Source organism: Scophthalmus maximus, chromosome 20, assembly GCF_022379125.1.
Source record: "Scophthalmus maximus strain ysfricsl-2021 chromosome 20, ASM2237912v1, whole genome shotgun sequence".
Taxonomy (NCBI): Eukaryota; Metazoa; Chordata; class Actinopteri; order Pleuronectiformes; family Scophthalmidae; genus Scophthalmus; species Scophthalmus maximus.
Genome location: NC_061534.1, coordinates 10,252,353 through 10,266,884, shown reverse-complemented (window position 1 = coordinate 10,266,884; position 14,532 = coordinate 10,252,353). Strand labels below are relative to the sequence as shown.

General features: G+C 39.2%; 1 protein-coding gene across 11 annotated transcripts in view; it reads right to left on the bottom strand.

Annotated features, from left to right (window-relative positions):
- znf618 (zinc finger protein 618) overlaps window positions 1-13,422 on the bottom strand; it is a 30,298-nt gene extending 16,876 nt beyond the window's left edge. For 7 of the 11 annotated variants that reach the window (XM_047329479.1, XM_047329483.1, XM_047329478.1 and 4 more), the window contains exons 1-4: window positions 12,804-13,422; window positions 4,241-4,574; window positions 3,290-3,367; window positions 3,063-3,107 (exon numbers count right to left, since the gene is read on the bottom strand). In XM_047329479.1, the coding sequence (XP_047185435.1) occupies window positions 3,063-3,107; window positions 3,290-3,367; window positions 4,241-4,547 (430 nt within the window). In that variant the 5' untranslated portion in view covers window positions 4,548-4,574; window positions 12,804-13,422. Of the gene's footprint in view, window positions 1-3,062; window positions 3,108-3,289; window positions 3,368-4,240; window positions 4,575-12,272; window positions 12,771-12,803 lie in introns of those variants that run through there. The other 4 variants (XM_047329480.1, XM_047329482.1, XM_047329485.1 and 1 more) reach the window with 2 other exon arrangements.
- Between the last annotated feature and the right edge of the window lie 1,110 nt (window positions 13,423-14,532).

The window sequence follows — 14,532 nt, the reverse complement described above, 5'->3', positions numbered from 1 at the left end:
CTATACGTACACTGCATCAGTGCAGGGTATTTCATAAAGAATACTAACTGGACCATCCAGGCTCATCATCAGCTGGTCCTGCTTCATTTTCATCAGTTGGTTATAACAACCATGCTTGTGATGAAGGAAATAAGGTGTTACGATAACAAGTTATTACACACTCTCATGGCGAATCTTCACTGTGCTGCTCTCAACAGGGGCTTAAAAATTAATTTGATCAACGACATATTTAAGGCAATCACATATGATACATATATATATATATATATGTGTGTGTACTTTACTTGCTGTGATGTTCCCCCTTAGTCTGCTCATATTTACAAATACACATAAATTGGCATGTCACATATTATAAAGTGTGAAGTCAAAATATCTGACATCAACCGTAAATGCTTTACAGCATGTTACTTCCTCTTAGGAATTTAATCTACTAGCATTTTATTTTGCTAAGCAGCCAAACTGTCTTACTTATTAACACTGTCACAGATCTTCTGGTTACACTGCGTTTGGATTCCTCATGTAGCGGGGAAATAAAATCAGTTGCTCTGTCAAAATAAAGATGATTGCCCTTGCTCTTTCTCTTCTCTGTTGCTACTGCTGCCTTTAAGTGATGTGCACATTCATGTAATGATTGTGAAGAGTGCTGTAGGAAGCTTTATAAATAACTCAAGTACAACTGTGAAGTAAGAGTATTTTTAGCCCCAATCAAAACTTTCACGGTGATTCCTGGGAGTGGTTTTAAGATGTGTGATAAATACAGGCCCTGGAAGGCTTGATATATGACGCCATTAAAGGGAGCAACATCCCTGTACCTGCGAGCCGCCATTTAGTTTTATAGGCAGTTTCAAGTTTACCTCTGTTGAATTAGAGGAACTGGTGTTGTCAGACGAAGTGGGTACAGTGTGTCACTGTTTTGGCATGAGGACATGAATATAAATTGGCTCGGTTTAAAGCACCCCAGCCCCCTCCACAAAAAAAAAAAAGTGTTTTGCTTATTGTTACAGCAGCTGGATATTTGACCTTCACTGTGCAGAGTGGCGTATGTGCAGAGTTGGTTCTCACATTCATCTGCTGAGGGGGAAATGTGCGCTCTTTTCACCTTCAGTCTCAGTTGATGTGTACGTAGCAGCAGGACTTTGTGACATCACAACTAGTGCGGAAGCCAGTCACGGTCCAATATGCATCTTAAACTAGTGTGAAGTAGAAACTTGAAACCTTTACTGCATATTCACTGAGAATAGGTTTTTTTCAGTGAAGAGAAAGAGAGAAATCATGTGTCTGGCAGTTAAATCTTTAAAATGACAAAATATCATCATCATCATTATTATTATTATTATAATTATCATCATCATTATTAGTAGAAGTATTTTTCTGGAAACTTTTTGTGGGAAAGCCTTATGAGACACAAATTACTCAAAGCAGAGAAATGTTATGTCTAGATTGCATATTTACCTAAAATCATTTAAACTTAGACTCAACAAATCTTACTTTATCAGTAAAATATTAATGTGACCAAGGGCTGGGTATCAGGATCCTTTCATTTATATTAATTTATATTAGTTTCGACCCCTGATGATTTCATTACAACAGATAAATACCAATGTCGCATGAAAAGAGCTCCTCAGAATTTATCCTGGTAATGTGTCAGTGGCAGATGCTTCAACTAAGTATAGATATCAACTGTAATTATCACTTTGAGCACAGACAGAACACAAACTGAAAGTCTGCTCACTAATTCCTCTGCATCGTTTGTGTTGACAAGACATCAGCCTGATATCTGCAGACAGCTGTTAGCTAGAGTTAGCTCCCTGACTGAGTAAAGTAGAATCCACACACTGCTCTTTCCACCTCCATCGAGCGTCACATCCCAGAGCCAGTGATAACATCTCAAACAGAGATCAGACAGTGTGCGTCTTTTTTACAGTCTACGCCTCTCACTGATGTGATCTCTCTATTGGCAAGCCAAAGTCAGCTCAGCATCCTGAGCAACAACAGTCCTGTTAACTGTGGCAGAGCCACATAGACTTATTTATATTATTTATAGAGTGCTGCAGGAATGAGTCCTAAAACCCAGAAATGAGTTAGCATTTTTTGCCCTTTGAGTTCCCTTGTCAATGGGTTTCTTGAATTGGTTTTTGGTTGGATGCCTGAAATAAGGTCTGTGGTTACGACAAGCTCGAGTCAATTTTCACTTTTTATTCTACTAAATAAAGACATCTGTCTATACACTTTTCAAAACGTTTACGTGTCATGAAAATCTATTGCTAACAAGTGGCTAAATAAGACAACAGAGATTGGCGGACACATTGAACGTCATCGGCCCAAACAGGCCAGCTGATCTACTCATAACTCAGCCTCTCTTTGTTTATACTTTCGCTCTTCCAAACTGTTACTAACTTATAAAGAGAAAAATGCCTTTTCAGAAGAGGTAAGGGTGCCAAATCAAACTCCACGTTGAAGACTAAGTGGCGGTGGTGACGATGATGTCATGCAGCCATGGTGAAGTTCATTTATGGCCAAAATATTAGCGTTTTACTTCTGCCGAGCGTATTTGAGCTTTAAAGAAAATCAGAAAAGTGGTTATTATTTTTAAAGATCAAATTCCTGACACATTAACTTTTGTTTTTCCCAGAGCTTATTTTCTCCAACATCCAAAAGCCAATGAGAAAAATCCCACAACCTTTTTGCCGGGGGGGAACCAGAGTGAAGCCAACTCCCAGGTTGGCTGAGAAAATTATAACTCATGTAACCGGATATCCTCTACATTTGTTTTTAACTTAATATAAAAAAATTGTACACACTGTAATTACTCAATTTCCACCAAGACGACCTTTCTCACATTATGTAGCTTGAACGAAACCACTACTGTAAAAACAGCCTACACATTAGCGCAGACGAACAGAACATGTCTACTGAGAAAAGGTGCAAATGCAAAGCTCTAAATATCTAAATATCTGGTAAAACAACATTTTTGTTAAATAACCCAAGTATGAAAAGAACAGCTTGTGCCGCCATGCTAATAAACTTTGTGTTGTGTTTTGAGTGTGCAAAAGCATACTCACTGTTGGGTGTCTGGGGAAGACCGTCCGCAACCAAAGACTCTGATTCTATAACAGAAAACAAAATATTGGATTCGAATAATAATTCAGAGGCCTAAAAAATTAATAAATAAACTAAATTCCTGGTCAAATCCAGATACGAATGTAGAAAGATTTTTTGTTTAAATCCTTTCAAAAGAAGAGCAGTCAGTTATTACAACCTTAAAAATGTAAAAACTATAGTATCTTACCTCTGTGAGCCCTGACGTGTGTCTGAAAGCAGTTATAATACTTGTACTTCTTCCCACATACCCCACATACATAGGAACCTGCATGAGAATTCAAAACAATGTCATAAAAACAAGGTGACAGTATTTTCAGGACTATAAAAAAGGGAAGAATCACTACAAATTTGATTAGTTGATTAAATTAAGGAGAATGTCCTGAACCAAGAATGATATCTGGGATAATCAAGGTTTTTTTTATATGGTCAGGATCGGCTGCATGGAGCCATCTTTCATTCCAAGTTTTTGTTTAGTCAAATATATGAAAGGTCAAAGGTTGGTTAATAAATCAAATTCAATTTTAGACAACATTCTTGAAGGTAGGAATCACAGAAGGACTGCATTAGCTTTGGCTGGGTAGTGGCAACCAAATCTGCACACAGTACATCTATTTGCACGTCCACAGTGCTTAATATTGAGTATTTGTGCAAAAGATTTCACCGAGGAATTTGCTGACTGGGTTGTAATATCAACAATCATTACCGTCATCATGTGAGAGCTTCAGTTTTGCAAACATGAGCAAAAACTCAGACTACTATATTACAAAAAAATATTCTCATCAATCCCAAATGATACCATCACAAGCAATGCACATAGTCTTGGTTTCATTTACTTTGGTTCTAGATTCCTGTCTTGGAAGATTTCAGCTGCCACGACACTACGCAGAGACGAAAGGAATTTCATTTGTGCTCACAAGATTGGAAAATGACATTTAAAAAGAATTCTACTGCAGCAACAAAACTGTCAACTGTTTTCATAGGGGGTAGGGCATTGTTTGTGAGAGGAGACGCTGCTGTTTTTTAATGTCATTTTTAAATGCCATGCAGCCTGTTTTGACAGTCAGGGGGCAGGGCCAAGGGTCAGGGGACACCGGGCATGACTTCAGTCAACGAATGCATGTACTGTATATTCACACACCTATGCATGAGTCTGTGCTCTTCGTTGGAGGAGGAGTACCAAGGGCAAACATACCCTCGGTCGGAGCTCTACGGGATCCACCTCCGCTTGCTCCGCCATCATTTCCCCCAATTACAACACAGATCTCAGCAGGGTTGGCATCCCCAACTTTCCCGTTGCTCGTCTCCAAGGTGCCAGGCTCTTTCTTAACCGTGACAGGTGCTGGACTAGTATTCTTGGTCGCGGCGGTTGGTGAGGGGCGGTCCGCGGCCACGCTCCCACTGTCCGCACGCTCCTTCCCAGGATTGGGTGCCTCTTGTGCACTCATGACTCCGCCTCCTCTGAGCCTGTGCTTCTGCGTGAGGAAAAGACAGAACAGAAACGTAAAAAGACTTTCACTTCATGGTCCTTTACAACATAATGCAATACAATCAGCTCTGCCATCTCTTGAAACACTACAATACAACCAGTAATGGAGAAAAAAAGGATGCGTTTACATGCCAGCTTTTATTTGAGTGGAGTGCCTAGGAGCAAACTTGGAAAGAATAAGCAATAAACCTGCTTCTGACAATTACAGGAAGTCTAAAAACAAAAATACACCAAATTGAGAGACACGTCTATTTCTAAATACGGCCAAGAGACATGCAAGTTCCAAAATGCACAGGAGAAACCTGTGACACTGTAATTTGGAGGACAGAGGAAAACAGACATAATTATGTGCCGTTAGCAGTGAGGAGCAGAGGGGCTTAAATGTTCATAAGTGACCTTTGATGGCATAAATTCAACAGCTTTGTGGCACACAAACGCTCTAATTTCAGAAATATCCAAATTACACAACTTGCCACTTCAGCACAGGGCTATAAAAGGCCTTGTCAAGAGACTGTGCTCAAAATGCAACCAAGTAAAACAGATTTATGCCAGAATGACTGATATTATGGAAAGAGGCAAAATTGGTCGTCTATTAATAGCGGACCAATACAGAAACAAGGCGCCTTTTCACGGCCCTAATTCACCTTTCTTTGGACATGACACACGACCAACATACCTCAGTAAACAGGCCCACGAACTGGATAATGTTGAGACAAACCATTTTTGGTGTTCAGTTTAAACATCTCAACTTCGTCTGTAGAAGATGATGAGTATAGCAACACTCATGGGGCTTTAAGGAAGGTTGTGCACTTTGTTGGTTCCTTAACGGCTCGTATCCCTTTGTTGGCAACAAGCTTTTTTTCAGATTTTAAGGCAGATTTGATCTGTAATTGTAAATTGGCAACATATTTCAAGAGAATTCAATCATTTTTTATGTTGTCATGAATCCCCTTGCTGGACGGGGGGTGGGGGGGGTGTATTTGACCTGCTGGTGGCCCTTCACGAAAGGTCGGGGATCACCAAAGCTCGTAGGACTAATCGCCTGGGGCCAAGTCATCAAGGCAAACCATCCATGACATTTAAGTTTTCATTTGAGTATTTCCATTTTTAGCTTTTTTCCATTATGCTCATTTTTCCATTTTCAGTAACCTTGAGGAGGATTTTTTCAATATGTACTTGCTAATTTCAAAGAGAAAGACAATTTTGAGCATTGAATTTACACATTTTTCTGATCAGATTCTGTGTTATTCCATCCACACTGTACAGAAATTGGCCAACAAGCTGCGTTTATATTCACAGGTCATCTATGGGAACGTGCTAAGATTTTTACACTGTTGAAAACATTATGTTGTTGATTCAAGTGGTAACTACTTTACTATAGAAATGAGCCGGCTGCTGCTCGATGCCACCGACTACCTCAGAAGTCTGGTTTTACAGAGCTTTAATCAGACGTTTACAACTACAACTTGAGGCCACAGCTTTTTAATCTCTGCGACCTCTTTCTATACTGGCAAAAAACAAGTGAAAATTACAGCTGAGACTTTGCACTTTAACATTATTATTATTTAAAGTAAAAAGTCAAATCTATTAATTTCAGACAGAGACTGAAAAACATTAAATGTGTAATGGTTTAAATATTAACGGTCTGGACTGTGCTGTTACTGCGTACCTCGTGCTTTTTATATAAAGCTTAAAGTCAGAGAAACACCTTGAAATGGTGGCACTGGTGTTGTCATGAATGCAGTTGTCCCACTAAAAGGAAAACTGCATTTAAGCATTGCTACAATAAAGCTGCTTTCAGACATGAACTGAAGTCCAGACATTTTCCAGAAATTTTCCAGAGGGGCTGTATGTGAGAAAGCAAATGTGTGCAAATCTTGCTCTTGACATTTTCCGGAACCTTTCCAGCCCCCCCACGTAAAGTTTCTGGAGAATTAGCCCATGTGAGACTACAGCAGGGAAGGCAAGTCTGAAAACAGCTTGAGAGAATGTGTGAACCAGATTTTTAACCTCATTTGGCTGCTAGAAATTCACAGAGAAATATTTTAGGTCAGCAAAGTTGAGTCACCATATTGTCTACGGAGCAGTGTCAAATTTGCCATCTCGGTGACACCATAAATGAAATGGTCAGTTTGACTTGTGTGGAACAAGTAAACTGTTGAAATGGTTGTCATTCCCCCTTTAGGGCTCCCTGTTGAACAACAACTCAAATGCTGCTGCTGGGGCAATCTTCCGATTTAGGATCAATTGCAGAGTTAAGGCGAGAAAAATGATTTGTTTCTACGTAATCAATGCTTTAATAATATATGTAATACTTTGTTTAAATAATATCATTAAAGCATTATTTTAAAGAACACACCAAAATACCTGATCTCTAAAAAGCTCTCTAGACATTGCTCCTTACAAGGGTTGCTGTAGTGGGCAGTATCCCCTTTATGAAAAATATTTATACGCTGCGAATTTAAAAAAATTAAATAATAAAACCTGTGAGTGAAAGGGATTCCATTTTTTAATATTTTAAGATTTATGAAGAAAGAGATGCTGTAATGACATTATTGCAGCGAATTTGTTAATAAAAACAAATACGAGCCAGCTTCTCTCTGCGGGCCTTTTAGCTCAATGTATATGGGGCCGGGCGTTATTTATTTATCTTATTTTATTTAATTATTACTAGACCTACTGTATCTAGAATGACTATCTTAAACTTTTTTTAAATAACCAGGTTTCTTTTTCTTTCTTTTACAGTCTTCTTCATCCTCTTGAAATTGCTGTGTGAAATGTGTGCTTCAGTCAAAATGTAACAGTGAGTCACGAAAAATACAGTAAAAGCCGGGCTTCTCCGTCTCAGCAATTTTTTCTTTTCTTTTTTTTACGTAGCCTAAGGAAAGCAATTTCAAGGTCAACAACGCCGGTATTTGGCAGTGTTCTGGCAGAACTTACACTGGTATGAAAATGTTCTACCGTGACAAGTATAATCCCTCACACATACAGAAAGCAATGTGTCATCATAGTTCTGCTATGTATGATCGAGTAAACGCCGACTGTCAGCTTGAATTCTACAAATGAATGAGGACAGCGCAAGTGACTTTGATGCATTAATCATTTGTTTAGAAATTATTATCACTGAAGTGAACGCATTGATCGTGTCACATTGCAACTGAAATCATTTGAAATCTCGGGTCTTTCAAAAATGTTGATTAAAGGTAATATCACAAATCACGATCAGATGATGCAAAACCAATGGGCAATTCTTACCAATATTTGACATCAAGTTACGACAACGTTTAAATGATAGATTATATGTCATTATCATTTTAAGTAGATTCACTAAAGAACTGTACTTGTACTTTACTTCAGGTTAGATTTCTATTTCACTACATTCAAAAGGGAAATATTGCACTTTTTGCTCCACTGCATTTGTTTATTTATATTTCATTAAAAGATTAATACCATTAAAGATATATTTAATATATCGTCACAATTAAAATAGAGTCAGGTTGGGGCCCCTTGCCACGTTTAAGGGATATTAACCCACGAAAATCCTCCCATGGTTTCAATCAAGTGATTGTTTGAGCTACAGAGGTAATTATTTCACAGAAGAAGAAAAAAAAAACAAAGATTAGAGAAAAGCCCCCCAAAAAAACAAAACAGATTTGTGAGACAGAATCTTTTTTTTTCGTCTTTCCTCTCCCATTATTCATCTCCTGACCTCTCCGATTTATCTGGCGACACCTGACCCCAAGGTTGCAAACCACTGGAGGTACCAATATAATTGTATCTAACGTAAAAAAAATGAGAAATGAGTCCACCTCTGCCAGATGCAACTGTAAAACACCGCCTCACACAGGAACAGGATATTAGCACCATTTGCTCATAACATACTAGGAAAGGACCCGGGGGCTCACTAAGCACTAGCAGCCTGTTCCCCTGTCCCACATGGGCCCACTCCCACAGTGGTCAACGGGGCCATCTTACGCCCGTGTGGAGCTAGAGGGAACCACGAGTCCCCTCGACAACTGCATGGAGGAGATGGAGCAGTGAAATCAATGTTAGGGTGACAATCCTTTGCGTCGGCCATTTTATGAGTGTTTGGATATCTGCTGATATTGATTGGCTCCTTATCGATCAGAGTATCCCTTAGCGTGGGGGGGAAACAAATGCATCTCATTTCCTGCTTCAACAAAAGTCAAGTTACTTTTGCCAAATGTTATCGAATGACAAAATGGCAGCGACACGTGCGTGTCAGAATTAGATTAACACATTTGTCATCCGTGTATTATTTCCTTTGCAGCAATTTGAGTGAACACCCTGACGATATGAGATGCCTGTAGTGGCCAGTTTATATTTTTTTGCCCTCTAATTAAAATGCAAAATTGGCCATCTGGCCTTCTGTTCTTTCATAGTCTGAGGCTTCTGATATACTGTAATCTGCAGCACCAGGACAGAACACAAATCTAAACCAGGTGCATATTTCCTTGATGTTCCTTCCATAAAAAGCACAACCCCAAACCAAGTAAAACAAAAAGGCCAGTGGAGGGGATAAACACGAGCACAAGAGCAGGAAATATAGAGAAACTAAATAATCAAATGTTATTTGCATATCAAAGATCTATAGATAGTATTAGTGTCACAGGCATTAAGTAAGTAAGCAGGCGTATGTTGCGTTGTGACTCATGCCAGTTAAACTAGTTTTCTCTTTGTGTTTTAAAAATGTCAATCAAGCATTTTAACAATATTCTATCGTTGTACTAAGGGTTACAGAGTAAGGAGGTTAGGCATACAAGGAGAACATCTCTAGGACGTTCCTCTGTTCAGAATCCAGTGCTAAGTCGAGGTACTTAAAATAATTGGCCTATATTTGGGCAGTACTGTATCTGCCTTTGCAAAATAATGAAGTAAATCAATCACTTTGCTCGGTTAGAGCAAAAAAGAAAAGTTTGAGGGGATTTTCTTACTTTGAATTGTATCCCACTTTGCCAAAAATCACTGTGCCCTGCATGTTAAGCAGACCGGAATAGAGATTCCAAATATGAAATACAAATTTGTTTAAGGCTCATGAAAATGTTTCCACTCTGGAGGGATTAAAATAGGAATCGGCTAAAATGGGGGATGGAGGGGGGGTCACTTCAATCACTGCTTTCACTGCATGTTTATATTATCCAGAGCAGAGCCAGGGACTAGGAGCAAGGGTTGACCGAAACCTGTTTCACACTAAATGTTTTGCCTGCTTTTCCGTTTCTTTAATCAAAAGCACATTTCCCTGTCCTCTGTAATAAATGTCCTCCAAGATGGTGTATGACCAATGATTTCAAAAAGCAATAATGCAGAGAAATGGATAATACCCCCCCCCCCTCTCTTCACACACACACCCAGGATGCTCTGAAAAGAGGAACTGTTTCGTCTAGTAAAATTCCATCAGCATACACTCAAAAACCGCCATAAAAACCTTTTCAATCTATATGTTAATGCCACGAATTAAAATTTAATAACATGAGATATTGAAAAGCAGACTCGAATTATACAAAAATAAATCCTGAAAGATCAGGCCCCTAAAATTAGAAATTCAGGGCGGCATCCGGTCTGCCGCTAAACCCTTGTAGGCTGGCAGATTAAATTTTTGATGAAAATCAAAATTACACTGCACACTGACGCAGGCGCAGCAAACCTGGCACTATTGTGATTTATGGATTCATTAAACCCGCGGGAGTTTCACCCCCTCCCCTTTTCACTCAAAGAAATGAGATTTGCTTTACTGAAAATTTGTATTTTCAGAAAAGCTATTCAGGCTCTCCTCTACCTTCAGAAAATGGTCAAGGAAGGAAAAAAGAGCCTCTGTGTACATAACCACTGCACGTAAACAGGCCTAATTTCCATTGCAGCAGCAATTGAACAGCCTTATGCATTATTCATGAAACCAATAAGGTTCATTTTTACAAAAGAAGAGGCTGGAAAAAAATATGTGCAGAATGCACAGATTTTTTTTTTTTTTTTTTTTTTAATGCAGCAGACCCAACCCCTGAAAAGCTGTTCCCTAGAGACCAATTTAACTGAAGCCATTTTCAGACATTTTCAACATGCCAAGAAAATAAAAGGAACACAAATTGTTCAGTGTATTTAAAAGGATGCATGTTCCTTCAGACACATCTAAGCACAAATCAGGAATCTGTAATTGTACAAAAAGAAAAAAAAAAAAGAATTGGCCTGACATCAAAGACAGGAACTGTTAGTCGAACAGCCTTCACCCTTCAAGTGGAAAACAAAACCTCTGTCCTTGGTTGATTAATTAGAGCAGCTACTGTGTTGCAACCACGGCAAACCACAGACTGTGATATGATCCCTCACCATCTTGTGTTTATGCGAGCCCGGAGGAACAAGTTTCACCTCTCCATCCAAACTATTCGCTCCAAATATTCTCAGTGAAACAAAGCTTTTGTTCATGTGCTGACAAACCAGCATTCCTCTTACCATACTGAAAATGGGAGCACTCCCAGAGTACAGATCCCATTAACCGAATCAGGGTTTAAGGTGTTAGGGGTTTTTTTCACTGCAATGTCACAGCATGATGCCTGAGAGCTTTACAACTTATTACTTGGTCCTTCAGGTATTCTGCATGTAAACATTCCCATCACTTTAGAGTGATCCCAGCCACATTAAACTCACGACACTGTCTGCCTGTCTTCACTTTTGTACTTTCACTGAACCTGCTGCATTTTGATTAGACTTTGCACAAGCAAAGGTCAGAATTTACACTCAGATTTTGCATCGCAGATGCACAATTTCCACCAGCTCTTTAAATTCATACATATTTGAAGGTCAGCATTAAAATTACCCACAGCAAAATGGCCTTCGCAGTTTCCCCTTACATTAAAATAAAAGCAAGCCATGCAAGATGGGAAACTGTTTGGCGTCTGCAGGATTAATATAAACAGTGGAGGCACTGGTTGTAATTGTTTTTCCTGCCCTCAAATTATGCTGACTTGGTCTTTTTTCTTCCAGTGCTGTTCACTTCACTTTGGATGGTTATTTTCCGCTTACAGATTTCCAATCTCTAAAAAATAAAAAGTCAAAATTGTTCCATGTTTACCAAGCAGTAAATTATATCTGTATACACGTCATAGCACACACACACACACACACACGCACACAAAGAGAGAAAAAATTACAGTTAATGTGTGTATGTTAGATGGAAGAGATAAGAGGACAAACTGACAGGTTTTGGTTTTTGATCTCTATTTCCCAGAGTGCAGTGACAAACATCTTATACCTTTGGCAAAATTAATTCAAAGACAGAATATTAATCACGAATGAAGTCAAAGTAATAGGGACAGTCGCACCGTGCTTTCAATGCAGAGTTGAAAGGTGTTTTCTTGCATTCATCAGCCTCATGAGCAAATGTAACATAATTTAGGAAATTCAGAATAAACCAACATCCATTTCGAATAAACAAGTCCCAAAACTAGTCTCATTACAATTTGTTTTGTTTTTTTCAATTTCTCAAAAAGACTGCCACTAGGTGGCGCCACTGACCGCCCACATTTATAATTCCTCTATCTTCCTTAAAAAATAAAAGTCGAAATGTATTTCATCCGGGAACGACACTTTCGCGCTTCGTCTCGTCCGTGTCCGGAGACCGCCGAGCCGTCAAATACGACCAAAAGTGACGGGGGGTGTTGTGTTGACTTACAGACGAAGAGCAACTCCCGGAGCACTGCTCACAAAATTTGCAGGGGGAGAAGAGAGGAAAAAAAAAAAAAAAAAAAAAAATCACAAAACATGGCTGCAGGAGGTTTTTGTGTTTCAGATTGTTCCTCCCCTCATCGTCCTTCACGTTGCCACTAATATCGCCTGGTCTAGTCCCCCCCCCCCGGAACGAGCCCACTGCCCTGGTAGTTGGTGTAGACGTGAACTAACTAGGTGCACAGGCGACTAGTCGGCAGTAACACGGAAACTTCATTACGAAAATTCATCTCCCCCCCTAAAAAAAAAAGAAAGAAAATCCCACATCGACAGATTCGGTCTATTTCGGATCCAGAGCCCTGCACCTGGTCCGGTGACAGGCGGCCAGAGGGGAGCGGGCTGCCCGGCTCTTCGTTGCAATACGCGGAGCGAACACAAACTTAGCATCCGCCACTGAAAATTTTTCTCGAAAATTTGGGATTTTTCTAAATGAGAACCAAAAAAAAAGAAAAGAAAACACAGCGGGCTTTTGACATACCTCCCAAAAACGATGCGGCTCATGCGAAACAGCCTCTCGCTCCGGAGAAACCTTCCCTCCCCGAACAGAGGTGACTGCACAACTGCTCCGTCGGAGAAAAAAAAATTAAAAAAAATTGTGAGTTACTTATGAGAAATTCCAAATGTTCAAAAAAAAAAAAAAAAATTTCCAGCACGACGTGTTTTTTTCTCCCCCCTCCTCCGCGACAGCGCTGCGTTACATTTTAGTAAAGAGTAATGGCGTGATGAGAGACGGGTTCGCCGAGGTTCGCTCGGTCCGTGCGAGCCCTCCGTTTTGCGCCTTGCACCGGGGGCTTCGCGTCGCGGTTCTTCTTCTTCCTCCTGTGGAAATTTTTCTCGTCCGCCATGTACAAGGGCAGATTCCGAAATTGCAGCGCCGGCCTGTATATTAGCTTACATGAAAAAAAAAAAAAAAAAAAAAGAGAGAGAGAGAGAAAGAAAAAAAAGGAAAATGAAAAAAGTCTGGGAAGCAGACAGAAAAAAAGAGGTTGGACGACCATGAAGTTACGCGGAGAAGAAGGGGAGACTGGAAATTACGCAGAGGAGAACGTTTGTCGTTTGAACCGAGGACTTCATAACAGCAGGGTTTATTACACATCCACACTATGAGCTGCAGAGAGAAGAGGCTCTTTGATTTATATTGTGGCCTCTGATTAGGGTAACGTTTAATCCTGCTTTGCTCATGGGCAATTTCCACCACAGTCGGAGGGATCTTCATGTTTTGCAGGTGTTTCCTGATGTTTTTATTTTTTTGTTCAATAAACTGTGCAGGACCATTAGTCCAGGGTGCGCACTAAAAAGCAAAAGTAAAAATCTTATCCATTAGCTGTTTTCCAACGAAATGCAATCACTGAATCCATAGATTTAATAGCTGTTTATTTCTACAGCAGTCTCCAAATACAGATAGTGTTGATAGCCTACCATTCCACGAGCAAGGTTTTGGTTGGCCAACAATTTTTATTTCAAAACCCAGAATTAACTTAGAATTAACTTTATATTTATTTGTTTCCTCTTTTAAAATACTTTCGTTTTTGTTTCTAGATAAAAGTTTATCTTCCAAAAATATAAAGAACCACTGTTGGCTAAAAAAGAATCAGTATTTCAAATAAATGCGAATGTGTAGGTGTAAGCTGTACATGAGAGGGTTGAATTATTTTGACTTAATTTTATGATGCATTAGTATTTTTTTATGCTTGATTAGCATCAATAATATATATACTGAGGTTTTTTCGGGCCATTCCTCCTCCATTGTATGCTGTCTCATTCAGTGGTGCGGACCAAATGGACTGAGCAGGAGACACATTGTGATTCTCTTTGCCTTCTTTGTTCAAATTTCCAAAGTGGCCCATACAGTTCAGTCATAAGAAAAATTTATAAGATTAATAAACTGCTAATTGAATGACTTAATCAGTCACTGAATTATTCAGCAAATCAATCAATTCATTAATTAAGTTGTGGCTTTAGTCAACATGGATTTTATGTATCAGAACATACGTACATCCTTTAAATGGATATGCAAAATACACAATGTTTGACAGCAAAAAGAGAGAAACATATCTACATTCAGTATTAGTGGTTTTATTGTTTGTTTTTACTTGTTGGTTTCATTTTATTTAACAAAAAATAAAAACTTTACATTAAATTGTGTTGCTTATACTGTCTTATGGTGACTGTAAGAGTGAAAAACAAAAGGAAACATGAAAGACAAA